The sequence below is a fragment of the Camellia sinensis genome, chromosome 10 (assembly GCF_055761805.1).
Source record: "Camellia sinensis isolate YWXY chromosome 10, ASM5576180v1, whole genome shotgun sequence".
Taxonomy (NCBI): Eukaryota; Viridiplantae; Streptophyta; class Magnoliopsida; order Ericales; family Theaceae; genus Camellia; species Camellia sinensis.
This window is the reverse complement of record NC_138970.1, coordinates 55,712,155-55,726,553: the sequence shown is the minus strand read 5'-3', so window position 1 is coordinate 55,726,553 and position 14,399 is coordinate 55,712,155. Positions and strand designations below refer to the sequence as shown.

The 14,399-nt window shown below is 33.4% G+C and overlaps 1 protein-coding gene across 1 annotated transcript; it reads right to left on the bottom strand.

Annotated features, from left to right (window-relative positions):
• Positions 1–5,008: 5,008 nt before the first annotated feature.
• LOC114321655 (RHOMBOID-like protein 1) lies at positions 5,009–12,772 on the bottom strand. The gene is made up of 6 exons (XM_028268847.2): positions 12,200–12,772; positions 9,456–9,619; positions 7,419–7,582; positions 7,049–7,308; positions 6,401–6,527; positions 5,009–5,290 (listed from the first exon to the last, which is right to left on the bottom strand). Exons 1-6 carry the CDS (start codon positions 12,532–12,534, stop codon positions 5,168–5,170), a joined length of 1,173 nt encoding a protein of 390 aa, XP_028124648.2. The 5' UTR covers positions 12,535–12,772; the 3' UTR covers positions 5,009–5,167.
• Positions 12,773–14,399: the final 1,627 nt, after the last annotated feature.

The window sequence follows — 14,399 nt, the reverse complement described above, 5'->3', positions numbered from 1 at the left end:
ATTAGCCGATCTATTGAATTCACCTCTAAGCTTCCTGATGAAAAGGGTGGAAGCAAGACAGTAATTAAAACAATAATAGTAATTAAAAGATAGATAACTGAAATAAAATAATTAAAAGATAGATAACTAAAATTAGACTAACTTATAATCGTAAATTGTTCACTGAAAATAACTTGAAAGCCTAGCTTCAAAATACATAATTTCAAAAATACAACTTGAATACAATTTTTGAGAGTGAAAAGCAAGAGTGAAAAGTAGGTTGATTCACAATTCTTGAAAATTCTACCTTCTTCCTGATTAGAAAAGTTCTTTTATAAGCCAAGCAGATGATTGTGAGGCTTGTGACTTCAAAAGCTAGAAAGTAGGAGGCACACTGTGAGGCTTATGACTTCAAAAGTCGAAAAATATGAGGCACGTGGGTGTTGTGGGCAACTGTGATGACTGATGGAAAGCTGTCTACTTTTAACTTTTTTTATTTCCCCCTCTTTCTCTCTCGTGATTGCACAGTTGACTGATGGGGAATCAATAACACAAATGACTGATAGGGAATCAATATATATATCAGCAGCTTTCTCAAAATAAGAGTAGTGACTAAAGCTGATGTATATATGGAATCCAGTGACTGTTTTAGGCATATGGGTCCTGAGTATCTTGGAATTGTGGACCATATAGATCATGGCTAGTAGAGGCTTCGGATGAGGTTGATCCATGTGAAGCATCATTTTCATCTTGTGACTTGGCTTAGGCCAATAGTAACTTTGCAATCTGAATAAGTTATTCATTAATGGTCTTGGACTTGTGACTTGGATGACTCGGCTTTTGAAGGCCTAGAACTGGCTGTTGGGCTCCCAAATTTGATTGTAGTAAGAGGAAGTGGGCTTCTTTGAGTGACTGAAGCAATTGGGTTCTGCTGAGAAGATTGGGCTTTGAAAGCATTCCACAATTTGACAAAATGCTGGCAACTGTTGGAAATATTGTATTGCTATTTAAATATCCAAGAGACTTTATATTTGGACATAAAATGGAGCAATATAGGGAATTGACTTTTATGTTGACTCAATTTATAAACTGAAGAGAAATAATTGACTTGTTCTATTAAATTAGTAGGAATAATTTATGGGATGACACCATGTTAAGACCACCATTTTAGAAACCATAAAGGAAATTCTAACTTTAATTTATGGTCAAAAGAGAAGAGCCAAGAATAATTGTACGACTCATTTTGGTGGAGAAGGATCTTAAACCATGCATCAATATAATTATAGTAACTATATTGTATCATGTGATTGGGAAGGTCACGAAGGAGAAAAGGGAGACCCCATTCATCCATGGATACAATATTGTGTATGTATAAAGAATGGTAAATGATTTTACTAGCATTGACTCGGTCATAGATGGGTTTGGTGACTATGGACTGGTGATGAAAGAGGATGTCTTTATAAAAAGTAATTGACTTTTCTGGATGGGAATGAATGAAATGCCATCTAGAAGGGAAATAAGATGTAACTAGTTCATTGACATTGCGAATATTTTTATGAACTGGTTCATTGTAGAAAAGATGGACTGGTTGGGGTTTAAAAACATAATCTGTTCTTGTAGATCTGTATGGATTATTAGGAGGCATTGGAGTAATGGACTGACAAGTAAAAAAATTTGACGCAAGGGCAGAAATGTAACTAGGTTTATGAATGTTACTAAGAATTTGGCATCTGCTGACTAGATCAATTGGAGGAGCAACAATAGGTTGACTGATTGGAACAATGGCAAGTTTAGAAAGAGGCTTTTGACTTAACATCTGTAGTTGAACAAACAGAATTTGATTAGCATCTACTGAGGAGATCTAGCTTATCAATATGGAAATTGAGAAGATTAGTGTAATGGGAAATCAAATTGCGTTGACTGTGAATTTGCTGGAATTGTAAATAAGGATCTTGGTTAATTATTTTTAAATAGGTTATTTTGAATGAGCAACAACGAATCAATTTGCGATATTGGGTGACTGCTAACTTATGTGTAAAACAATAAGGAGTAGACATAATGCGCACCATCCCCCCTGCAAAAATTCTCGGGTAAGAAAATCAGGGATAAAATTTTGACTACCAGGAATGTATTCAATATCAAAATCAAAGATATTTAAAATAGATTGCCAACGGTTAAAAATATGTTTACTAGCAATATTTTGAACATCTTTTTGTAGATCTAGACCTAAGTAGATCTAGACATCTTCGTTGTCGAAACATATCGTCTTCACCATCGGTGAGGGTGAAGTAAAGAGTCAGTGGTCGATGGTTGCCGATGAATCCTAATCGATGGTGATCGTTGGTCACCAGTGACTATATATCAGAAAGAGAAAAAAGAAGAAGCAAAATGTGGTAGCCGGTCGCCGATTGCCAGAAATCAAGAAGAGAAATAGACAAAGAAGAAGAAAAACGTTATAGGACTTTTAGGTATAAACAAAATGTTGTGGAACTAAATAGGTCACACCTCTTTCAAAGAGGACTTGTTGGTAATTTGCCATTTAAAAGTTAGAAAATAAGTCGTGGTTTGGCAAAAACGGTTTTACTTGGCTTTTTAGAGTTGAGATTTTTTTAGTTTGGAATTAAAAAGTTCATTTGAGTTGTTTTTTAAAAATTTTGTGAGAGAAAAAATGAAATAATTATGATTTAAATGTGACATTTTATCTTATTAATTTTTTAACATATTTTGTCTTTTAGTTTCTAATTTAGTCCCAACCCAACCTAACCCAACCCATATAGCCAAATGAAGCCTAAATTAGTAGGCCCACTTTTTAGATTTGGATTTAGGCCTCGTTTAGGAACCCTCCATTTTAGCCAAAAAATCAAAAAGTTACTTAAATTAACCAAAAAGTCAATAACTCATACCAAAAAGTCAAAGATTCTATTTTCTCTCTACTTTTTGCACATTTTTTCGTAAAAAATCAAAAAGTCATCCCAAACATACTAGTTTTTTTTAGCTCATATTTTAGCCAAATAGCTAAAAAGTTACTGAGAGGTGATTTATGATCTGGAATTGGGCCGAGGTAACGGCCGAGCAGGTTGAGAGCCCAACGGTGCATGGGGCCGAGATGATCGACTATCCGCCCGGAGATGGGCTGCCAGAACTTGGGCCGGGCAGAAAATGGGCCAAGTGTGTGCCGCCCCAGACCGTAAAGATGCTGCTCGGCAGGCAGTGCTCGGTTGGACCGAGCTGCTTGATCAGGGGATGGCTGAAGCCAGACAAGCTGAGTGACCGGCGCCCGGAAAGGCGTGTTCAACCAAGGCAACCGTTTGATCGGCAGGAAGGCCGACCACAGGAGGTGCCCCGGGCTCGGTTTTGCCGAGATGCCGCCTAGCCCGGTCCTCCTTGGGCTTAGCCAGTGAAGTGCTTGGGTATGAAGCACGGCACGGCAGTGGATAGAGCAGCTCGGCTACCGAGCTCCAGCTGTGAAGGCAGGCAGTTGAGATTAGGTGATGGTCAGCAAGGTTTATGCTGACAGATGGGATAGGGGAGCCACGTGTCAGGAGATGACTGGGAGTAAATATGGGGCGCAGAGGGTATATGCATGTGAACGCCCCCCGTACGCGGACACACGAACATTTTGGTAAAGAAATTCTTACACTCAAACACTCCTCTCTCTCTCTATCCTAAGGTGTGCGCTAACTTGATCGTCGGAGGGTTTTTCCGGCCACACACCGCCGGGTAGCTCACCCTTATTGGCTCGCAGGTGATCGGACAGAAACGGAGCTCAGAAGAAAGGAGTACGGGCTTGCCGGAATATTTGCTCCCCGTACAGTTACTAAATTAGCCTGTTCCTAAACAAGGCCTTAAGCACTATTTGGCATCCCCTACAAAGATATATTTTTTTATCTTTTTATTTTTTTATGCCGCATTATCTTTTTTTGCGTACATCTTTTCATAAAAAGTCAAAAAGTATATTTATTTATATCATCTCAAACATCCTCTTAGTAATATGTGAAGAAGATGATTGGTTGATAATTAAATATTTTGTAATTATCAACCAATCATGATTGCGTTTAGAGAGTAGGTCTAAAAAGTAGACTTTTATATAATTTTTCTTTATGAAATAAAAATTAGAGCATTGAATAGATAAAAAATTAGACCCAATTCCAAACCCACTGATGTGGTGTTAAAGGTAACATTCTCTCTCATATCTTTTATAATCATTAACTAATCATATCACTTACACATCATTGGGTAATGAATATAAAAAAATGGCCTTATATATTATTTTTCTAAAATTTAATGAAAATCAATGGTTTATATATTCACAACTAAAAATATTTGCAATAAAAAGTGGAGACTGTAATTTTTTATTTGCAAGGTTTTTTTCGGCCCAATTGGGGATGAATTTTAATTTACCTATCCTGTTCTAACTCACTCATATTTTGATTATATTTATTAAATATATTTATATATAAATCAATTATATATTCTTTATTTATTTTTCAATAGAATAATATTATACCATTAAAATAATACATTTTCCGTTCATTTTGACATTTTTGTTTTTTTTATACCTATTTTAATTTTCATTAATTATAAATTATTATTTATAATATATTATATTATTTATAATTATTATTAATATTTTCATTTTTTAAGTTATAAAATTAAGTTGTCCCTACTCCGCCCCCAATAACAATCCAATTTGATTTGTCCTGATACGATATAAGACAGGAGGCTACAAATTTGCCCCAAATCTTCCAAATTTCCGTCCCAAATTCGCACAGGGACTATCCTAGTTTCCAGTCCGTGGCCATCCCTAGTTTGAATGCTACGATAGGCTAGGTTAGAATTGTTTTTTAGGGTGAATAAGGTTAGAATTGTTTGACTACAAGGTTAAGCAAATAAATAAAAAAAAAAGGTAAATCTGTAATTACAGTCTCCATTAATAGCCATCTTGCAACAATTCTGATAGGAAAGAATTTTATGTCGTAGAAAAAAAAAATGGAACATTTTAATTACTTATAAACCGTACAAATCAAACTAAAGAATGAGAGCTTTTATTTCAAGAGACAATGTCAATTTACATGGGAAAAAACCATACAACAACTGAACGGAAAACAATGGACAGCTCTGTGAAAACTCCACTCTCTGAATTTATACATCTAAGTAACTCATAACAGAACCACGAAATTTGTATTGATCAGCTGCAGAGCTGAGAACATAGGTTCTGCAACTGAGAAGCGGTATGATTTGCCAATGTATAGGTCACATTTTTGCCAGTGTTTGAGCATGTTAAGGTTACCTGGTTGCCTAGTTGTTCAGACTGCAAGAAATGACAATGAGTTCATGGACATCAAATTCACACACATAATACAAGATATATTATAAATTTAATAAAAATAAAAACAAGAAAGAAAAAAAGAAAAGAAAAGAAAGTGTTCTCGTCAAGATTACAATATTGAAGAAAGACGGAGCACTTCAAATATTGGGTTTTGGATAGTTCCTTCTGGAACGATACAAACTTGTCAAAACAATGCAACATAATGAGAGTCCAGGAAGCTTGTAAATGCCCATTTTCGTGTTCAAATGCCCTGCTTCCTAGCTTATTATTATTATTTTTTCAGGGGAGGGGGTTTCTAATATATTTTCCTGTCCAGTTTCTTTTTCCATCCACTTTATGAACTTTTCTTTGAGTTGAATGGTTAACATGCCATGATTTAGATGGTTTGATTCCGCACATATAGAATCCCATTTACACAGTAGCAAGTTTTGAAAACATGGATTATCTTCTAAGATAGGATCAACATATGAGAAGCAGAGACATTTTATGGAGCAGACATGACGTGCCAAACAGTCCCATCTAAAACCGATACTCTGCAGACACTCCTAAAAGCGTTTCCGACACTTCATCAATATGTCTTAATTACAATTTTAAATTCATAATATCAAACACTTTGCTGATACTTCAGTAACACTTCTTCTTGAACCCTCCAAACACCATCTATTTGATGAATCTATTCATAATAAATATTTTGAATTATTCAAAACGTAGCTTGTATATTATGAATATGTTTTAAAGCATTTATAAGATGAATGCAGCATATGTATTTCAATATTATACGATTGTTTTGCACTCTTTAGAATAGAATTGTTACATGAATGACGTATTCATGTTTAGATTGTGGGACATATGGCTCTTTAATTTTAATTAGTGTTATGTTGCTCTTTTTTTGCTACATTACCTATGAATAAACTATTCATACACAATAAATTTATAAAAATATAAAATTTTAACATGTCATTGTCCTATTGGCATGTCTGTGTTATGCTATATCCATGTCTGTGCTACTTAGATTAACATTTAACCCTATTGAAATGCACGGACAGGAAAATTTGGTAGGAGGAAAGAAAAAAGCATGTCACCAATACTTACCATGCAGGACACAGGCTGTGAGTTGCAACTCCACTTCGAAGTAGGAATGCAACTCAAATAATGGCACCAAGAACAGCGATCATTTGCATTAACCCCACGAAGAAGCAAAACTAGGCCGACTGTAAACCTGTAAAAATTACCATGGGTTCAAAGTCAATTAGGGCATACATGTTGATTTAAAGCAGGAAAAGCCTATTAGACATTTTGCGCATACAGTTGCGCTCCCAAAAAAGGGATGGTCATTTGAAGAAACACCGGGTAACGGAAATTTGAGACAATTCCAATGGGGTAGAGACAGGTTTCAAATGAGCAGTGTGTCCGACAGACTGCCGGACATTCAGCAAGCATGTGACAATAAAAGCTACAGGAAATTAAGGCCTCCTTCCAAACCAGATTTTTCTTTTTCTTTTTCTTTTTTAATATATATAAATGCTAATTGGAAAATTTTTTAAAAAGACAAAAAATAAATAAATAAATAAAAAGGCCAACTTTCAAGCCAAACCAAATGAGGCCCACCTATGTTATTGTCAAGCATAGTAATTGCAGACACTAAGGCCAGCAATTCTAAAGAATTCAAGTTACTTGTCCAATCTAATATAAAACAGGATCATATTGAAAAAACAGATAAAGATTCAGTTTCAGGCTTACCCAACAATCAGAAGGATCAAAGAAATAATCCACAATATGCACTGATATATCTTAAATTTAGATTTAGTTGAAAGAGACGAAGATCCAGGAGGAGCATATCTTTGGCTAACCCATCCGAACTGGGGGCGAATTAAAAACACAAACCCAAGAAGAAAACCCGAAAAAAATCCTCCAATATGAGCGAAGTTGTCCACATGTGGGAGGATCCCCACTGCTAGATTGATTACGATGATGATCACGAGGGTCACCAATGCTGCTACCTAAACATGTAAACAGGAAATGGTGAAATGATAGGACCTAATGAGAGATTCAACAATTAACCCGTCACTATCTAAAAGAAGCACATAGTTAAGATCAGATTGATAAATACCTTATTAGCATAAATAGTCCAATTAGTGATGAGTTCAGAAAGCATGCCTCCCAATAATCCAAAAAGTGCACCAGAAGCACCAACAGAGATACTATACTGGATAAAAAGACCTGACAACAAGCTTCCACCAAAACCAGAGATGAGATATAGCAACCCAATCCGCACTGCAAAGGACCAAACAAGAAAGAGAGAGAGTTAAAAAATGTTAATATTAACATAAATGTCTAGTAAGATTAGGAAAGAGAAAATTATAAATGAATATATTTGTGATATGATATGAGTAGCACCGATTGAAAACAAGTTGAGAGAGAAAATGTTAAGATGATTTGGTCATGTACAACGAAGACTTATAAATGCAATAATAAGAAAGGGTATGATCACCCTAAATGGAAATGTTAGTGTAAGGAAGATGAAAACTGACATGGGAGAATGACACGAATTTACTTGATTTAACCGAGCATGCATATAGCCATTGACAGAGCGGAATCGTGAAAAAAAATTCATGTAGAGGGACATAAGGCTTTATTAACTTAAATTACCAAACTTTGACCATAATTGGAGTAACTAATAGTATTATGAAGAAGAAGTCCTAAACTATCATGAGCCCATGAAGCGAAACAGAAAGAAAACTAAAACAAAAGAATGGTGAATGCTAGCTCCTAAAATGACTTTCAGATTAAATTAAGCATGTAAAACTTGTAAACTGATCCATGTGTACCAAAAACTCAATATAAGAGGACATGAGCATTAATTTACCACAAGTGCACTAAAGATAGCATCTATAAATGTCTATCACAGCATATATATCAAGATCCCTAAATTCAGACCATCGGTGGATATGATTGCTACTAAAACAGTTGTCGCAACTTTCCAAAACAGTTGTTGAACAATGGCAAAGTTGCTGGCAATGCATCTAAAAGGGCCGAGATGGGAATAGATGTCCATGTTTATCTTTCAAAAAAAAAGGCTTCAACTTGGGAGTTTTCTCACCCTCCATCTACGCTCGTCGTTTTGTATATGCCATTGATAAATCATGTTGCTTTTTTTTTCTTTTTTCTTTTTTTTTGAGGCATGATAACTGTAATATTTCGGTGATGCTCTAGCAAAGTGTGTAGAGAGTGTTGGACAGGAAGGATCAATGGGACGTCACTCTGTTTAGTATAATAGGGCAGGGAAGGATCCTACTACACAAATGGCCTAATATTTCATTTTCTATGTAGCCTGAAGGGGCGGAAAATCAATTTCTTTATATGGCTTATAATGTAATTTACTCATTTTTTTTACCACTTCCTGTTATCAACAGGCCATATAAGGAATACATATATATATATATATAAAGAACCATATAAGGATATAGGCAAAGGGTGAATATATGGAGCCATACAAGAAATGAACATATATAACAAGAAGAAAATTTTTGAGAGAGTTTTGTCACCTCTCCCGTTCCCATGTCTATCTCCTTTCAAAACCCTATTGCCTCGTTGGATTAGTGGATACAGGGCCAAGAGTGGACTAAATAATCCCACATCTGATAGTGCAAAACTGGCCTGGAATAACTAATCCCATGCAGCCCTTCTATCCCTCATACCAGGGATTCGTTTGTCCACAGGGGGGTTGTGACAATTAATCCTGGGACAACTTTCTTATGGGTGAATTACTAAAATGCCCTCCCAAGATTAGATATCCTGAGATATCTTTTCCTGCGTAATCCAATCCGCGAATCAAACATAGTCTTTATGTAATATAAAATAAATAAAAATAACTAACAACTTATGAGCTACTAAGATCTGTGGATTCAACAGTCAACACTAAATATTTTTTACCATGTATCCAATATGTTAGTACCCACCTCCAAAACTATCCGACAATAATTTTCTTCCCTCTTCTGAAACTATCAGGTGATGATTTTTATCCGGATCTAGTAAACTATAGATTTTGACATAATCACAAAACCTTAAGCAGATTTTCAGAATATTGACGATTCATTTATGCATAGCGATCCCAAAAATAATATGAAACTGAGATTTTAATACATACCAAAACCAAACTCTTGCTCAAGTCGAATGCCAATAACTACAAGACTCAACATATTGGCCAGCAAATGAAAAACTCCAGCGTGTAGCCAAATGCAAGTGATAAGGCGCCACTGCTGGTGTCCGTGGACCACTTTACTCACATCTAATGCACCCATCTTCTGTAACCTAAAGATACAGACATGGAAAAGTTTCTTAGATAGAACATCAATCATTCTTATATTACATGCACAAATAAGGTCACAGATCACAGCTTACTTTATCAGCTCAACAACAGAGGATTCAATACAATCCTACTTTTATCAGTAAACTATATGTTAAACAAACAGTAACATCAGAAATACAAAAGCATCCACATTCAGTCACCCAACACAATTATATATGAGGGTCCTCAGCTAAACATGAGCACATCTATAATATTGTAGAAATGATGAAAATGATGAGACAATAAAGAAAGAAGTTAAATATAAGCACATCTATAATATTGTAGAAATGGCACTGAATGTGAGGTAAAATGGGAGAAATAGTATGTGCAATGGTAACCAAGAATTTCGCAATTGAGAAAGAGAGCTGTGGACAAGAATACAGATTAACTACCATCGTAGAGAAGAAGAAGATTTTCAGAAAAGAAATAGCCCTAGACAATTCAAACAGCAAACCAAATTCATGTCAGAAACAGTTGGGATATAACAGTTAAATTAATGTAAATTTGTCCACCGCAACGAAATTATCACTGTCCGCTGTGATACAACACATGCTATCATTTTAGACTATCAAATTTATGAAAACAGGGCAATTTGTGAAGAACAAAGAAAGAAACTGGCTTCAGATTACTTAGGCTCCGTTTGGTAAGCCTTTCAAATTATAGTTCCACCCATTGATTTGAGCGTGGTGTTTGTTTTGAGCTTTCAAATCATAATTCTACACCCATTTCTCAAAACTCAATTCAAAATATAATAATTACTTTTTAAAACTCATAACCAAACACATAATTCAAAACTCTTTTCAAAACTCAATTCAAATCAATATTTTAATTTTGTTAAGATTTTAAGTATTTTAATATTTAAATATGTTACGATTTTTTTAATTTTTTAATTTTTTGAATATTTTTAAATATTTTAATTTTTAAATATTACGATTTTAATTTTTTAAATTTTAAAATATTTTATAAAAATAAATTCAAACTCTATTTTATAAAAATATTTTTAAATATTTTAATTTTTTTGTTATGTATTTGGTTACGATTTGAGTGTAGAGTTGTGAAAGTAGTATAGAGTTTCGAGTTATGTGTTTGATTATGAGTTTTAAAAATAATTTCTTAATTAAGTTTTGTTTTATGTGTTTGGTTACGATTTAAGTGTAGAGTTGTTTTTAAATTTAAAATATTAAAATATTAAATTATTTAAATTTTTTGAATATTTATTTTAATTTTTTACTTATTAAATTTTTTAGATTATTTAAATATTTATGATTTAAATTTTTTGAATATTTATTTTGAAAAAAAAAATTATTTCCTTTGTAGTATTTTCAATTAAAAAATTGATTAATGTTATTTTCTGTTAATAATAAATTATTTTAATTGAATTTTAAAAAAAAATTGGTTATGAGTGTTGATCAAAATTTTTAATAGTGTGAAAGTAGTGTGTTTTGTTATGAGTTATAACAATTTGAATTAAGTTTTAAAAACTCTTTCCAAAACTCATAACCAAACAAATTTTCTTACATCACATGTCAAATCAAATTTTCAAAATTCAATTCCATACTCAATTCAAAACTCAATTCAATACTCTATTCAAAAATCATAACCAAACAAATTTTCTACACTTAAATCATAATTTCAAAACACACAACCTCAAAATACAACTCATATTCTCAAATCATAGTTAGAAAGTCTTACCAAACGGAGTCTCAATTTTTAGCCTTGCATTAAGGCCAAGTTTGGCAAGTTAAAAAAAAGTCAAAAAGTTAAAAAGTTATCACTATTCACCAAAAGTCAAAAATTATGGCTGCACAACTTCCAATTCTAATTTTCCACTACATACTAATTTACACAATTTTTTAATACACATTTTTCCACAAAAAATCAAAAGTTAACCCAAACATTCATATTTTTGTCCTCAATTTTTTAATCTAAAAAGACAAAAAGTATACTTATTTAAGACACTCAAACAACCCCTAAGTTAATCAGCTGACACAATAGAAAATTAATGACACAGAGGAATCAATTTCGGTCTTTTAAAACTTCAAAACACAAAAATAAGACCTTTGGGCTATGAGTATATCTAGTAACTGCCATGAACAAAGCTTCATACCATCATATATCACCCAGTATTCGAGTTCAAGTTCTTAAGCTATAGACAAAGACAAAGGCAAAGGCATTGCTAGGTAGAGCCGTGGCAAAGTAATTATAACTTATAACCTAACAGCTTATACCTTGTAACTGTGAATCTAATCTAATTTTTGACTTATAAATTAAGCTTCTCCTCCTCACACAAAGAATAAGTTGATTTTTGACTTATAAAAAGCTATAAGTTGTATTGTTAAGCTGAACCAAACACATCAAAATAGTTTAAATTAAGCTAAAAACTGAAATAAGCTGAAAATAAGCCCTACTAAACAGGCCAAAACCCAGTATTCAAGTTCAACTCTAATTGTGGGTCAATATTCTGAATAAAAACCCAAATTCATCAAATTGTATGGGGTGAAAAAAAAAGTGTTAATTGAAGCTGGAAGGTTTGAAGAGCTTACGTAGATGAGGAAGGACCAAGAAGAGGGTTTTCTTTAAAGGGCTGAAACGAGAACCTCCCTAAAAACCCAGCAACGCAAGAACCGGAGCTCTTCGGGCAATCATTGACGAACATGGTGATTACAAACATCACAATATTAGCCACCACAAACGAAGGTATCAACCATGAAAACCACTTCTTCGATTGTTTGATTTCTTGGTACACTATCGAATTCTGAGTCGTCTTCACCGCCGAAGCCGGAGGAGGCGGCGACTCTACATCGGCAGGGTGGATCACGTTGCCGCTCCGCTGTGAGGGGACCTTGATTTGGATCTCCGGCGGTGGTTCTCCGGCCATCGGAGCTCAAAATGCGATTACTGTGGATCGATTGGAGATTGGAGAAGAGGTGTTTGTTTGGGAATTTGAGACAATGTGAAAGATTGAGAGAGAGGTGTTTGAAGAAATGCCAAAGTGGGATTGGGAAGTTGTAAGAGTCAACAATTAACCGCTAAGCAACCATTACCCAATAGTCAATGAGTCTCTCTGTCTTCACGTGCCGGCCGATAACCTAACCTACCATTTCGTTTACACACTCATTTTTGTTTTACTTTTTATGATTTATAAAATATAAAATAAATAAATAAAAACAAAGCAAAACCACCTTATTTTAAAACTTAATTTTCAAATTAAAAAATATTTCAATTTATTTTATAAATTCTTATTTTTTTAAATGGTGCTAAAGACACGACTTTAATGGTTAAATTTTTAAGTAACAATATAAGCCTACCTTTGGGAAGAAAATTTTGGGGCTTTTTTGGCTATTTTAGCCACAAAAGACAAAATAGTCTATTTTAGCCACAAAAAACAAAACATCACATCTAACCCATAATCATTACACTCTTCTCTCACAAAAAAAGTCAAAAAAGCCCTTCCCAAACCAAGCTTTTTAGCCCAGGCTAAAATAGCCAAAAAAACCAAAAAGCCAACCCACTTCCCAAACGTAGGCTAAGTTTGAGAAATAAGTTTAAGATTAGTCGAATTTGATAAATACTTTTTAAAAGAAGAAAAATTTACTCATAAATTTCATATAGGGGATGTTGATTCATTTAATTCTAAGAAATTTTTTATGAATTAATTAGTCTTTTTTTATTTTGGAAAGATGTATTTATTTGATTTTGTGTCATTTGAGTTTAGTTGAATGTCCTTTTATCATTCATTTTTATAATTTTCTCATTCATTTTTTAGATGAGAATTGAAATGTGAGGTGTGAAAGATTCATTTTGGGGGGACTGGTGGTGAAGTATTAGTTATTGAGCGTGTAAATATACATTTCTGTTAGTGTGATTTTCTAGTATTACATTAAAATGTTACGTTTTAAAAAAATACACTAAGGAATTTTTTTGAATGTTACGTTATTACGTTTGAAAAAAATATATTAAAGAGTTTTTTAGTGTATTACATTGGAATATTACATTTGAGAAAAGTATACAAATGAATTTTTGTGTATTACATTGATTGAAGTGTTACGTTTGAGAAAAGTACATTAAGAAGTTTTTTTGAAATGTTACGTTGTTACGTTTGAGGAAAGCACACTAAAAAACTTTTAAGTGTGTTACATTAGAGTGTTACGCTTGAGGAAAGTACACTAAATTTTTTTTTAGTGTATTATATTGAAGCATTATGTTTGGAAAAAGTACATTAATGAATTTTTTAGTATGTTACATTGATTGGAGTGTTACGTTTGGGAAAAGTAAACTAACGAATTTTTTTGAATGTTACGTTGTTACATTTTAGAAAAGTACATTAAAGACTTTTTTCAGTGTGTTACATTTGGAAAAAGTACACTAAGAGATTTTTTTGAAGGGTTACGTTTAGTAATTTTAACATTATATTCTTTAACACATAACACGTGCATTTATGCTTGACCTTTTATGTAATTCACACTAGAATAAGGTATTTGGATCCGTAAAACAAACAAACAAACAAACAAACAATTCATAAGATCACTATTTATGATTTAGGGATAATTACATTTACCCCTTGTGATTTTGAGCGATGTGCAAGAGTGATACGATGTGGCGGAATTAATGAAAAGACTATAATACCTTTATTTTTTTCTTCAATTTTCTTATAATTGCTACTTTACAACCATAACTTTCTCTCTTTTAAATTGGGCTACCTAAATACTTCCAATGGCATTATATCCACACAGCCACTATGAG

Bases quoted from the DNA above. Each gene is read 5' to 3' on its own strand.
- LOC114321655 (XM_028268847.2), bottom strand. From the start codon at position 12,534: ATGGCCGGAGAACCACCGCCGGAGATCCAAATCAAGGTCCCCTCACAG. The intron at 7,583-9,455 runs GTATGTATTAAA...GGTCCTTTGCAG, and splicing joins TGAGCAAGAGTTTGGTTTTG to TGCGGATTGGGTTGCTATAT. The intron at 7,309-7,418 runs GTATTTATCAAT...TTACATGTTTAG, and splicing joins GGACTATTTATGCTAATAAG to GTAGCAGCATTGGTGACCCT.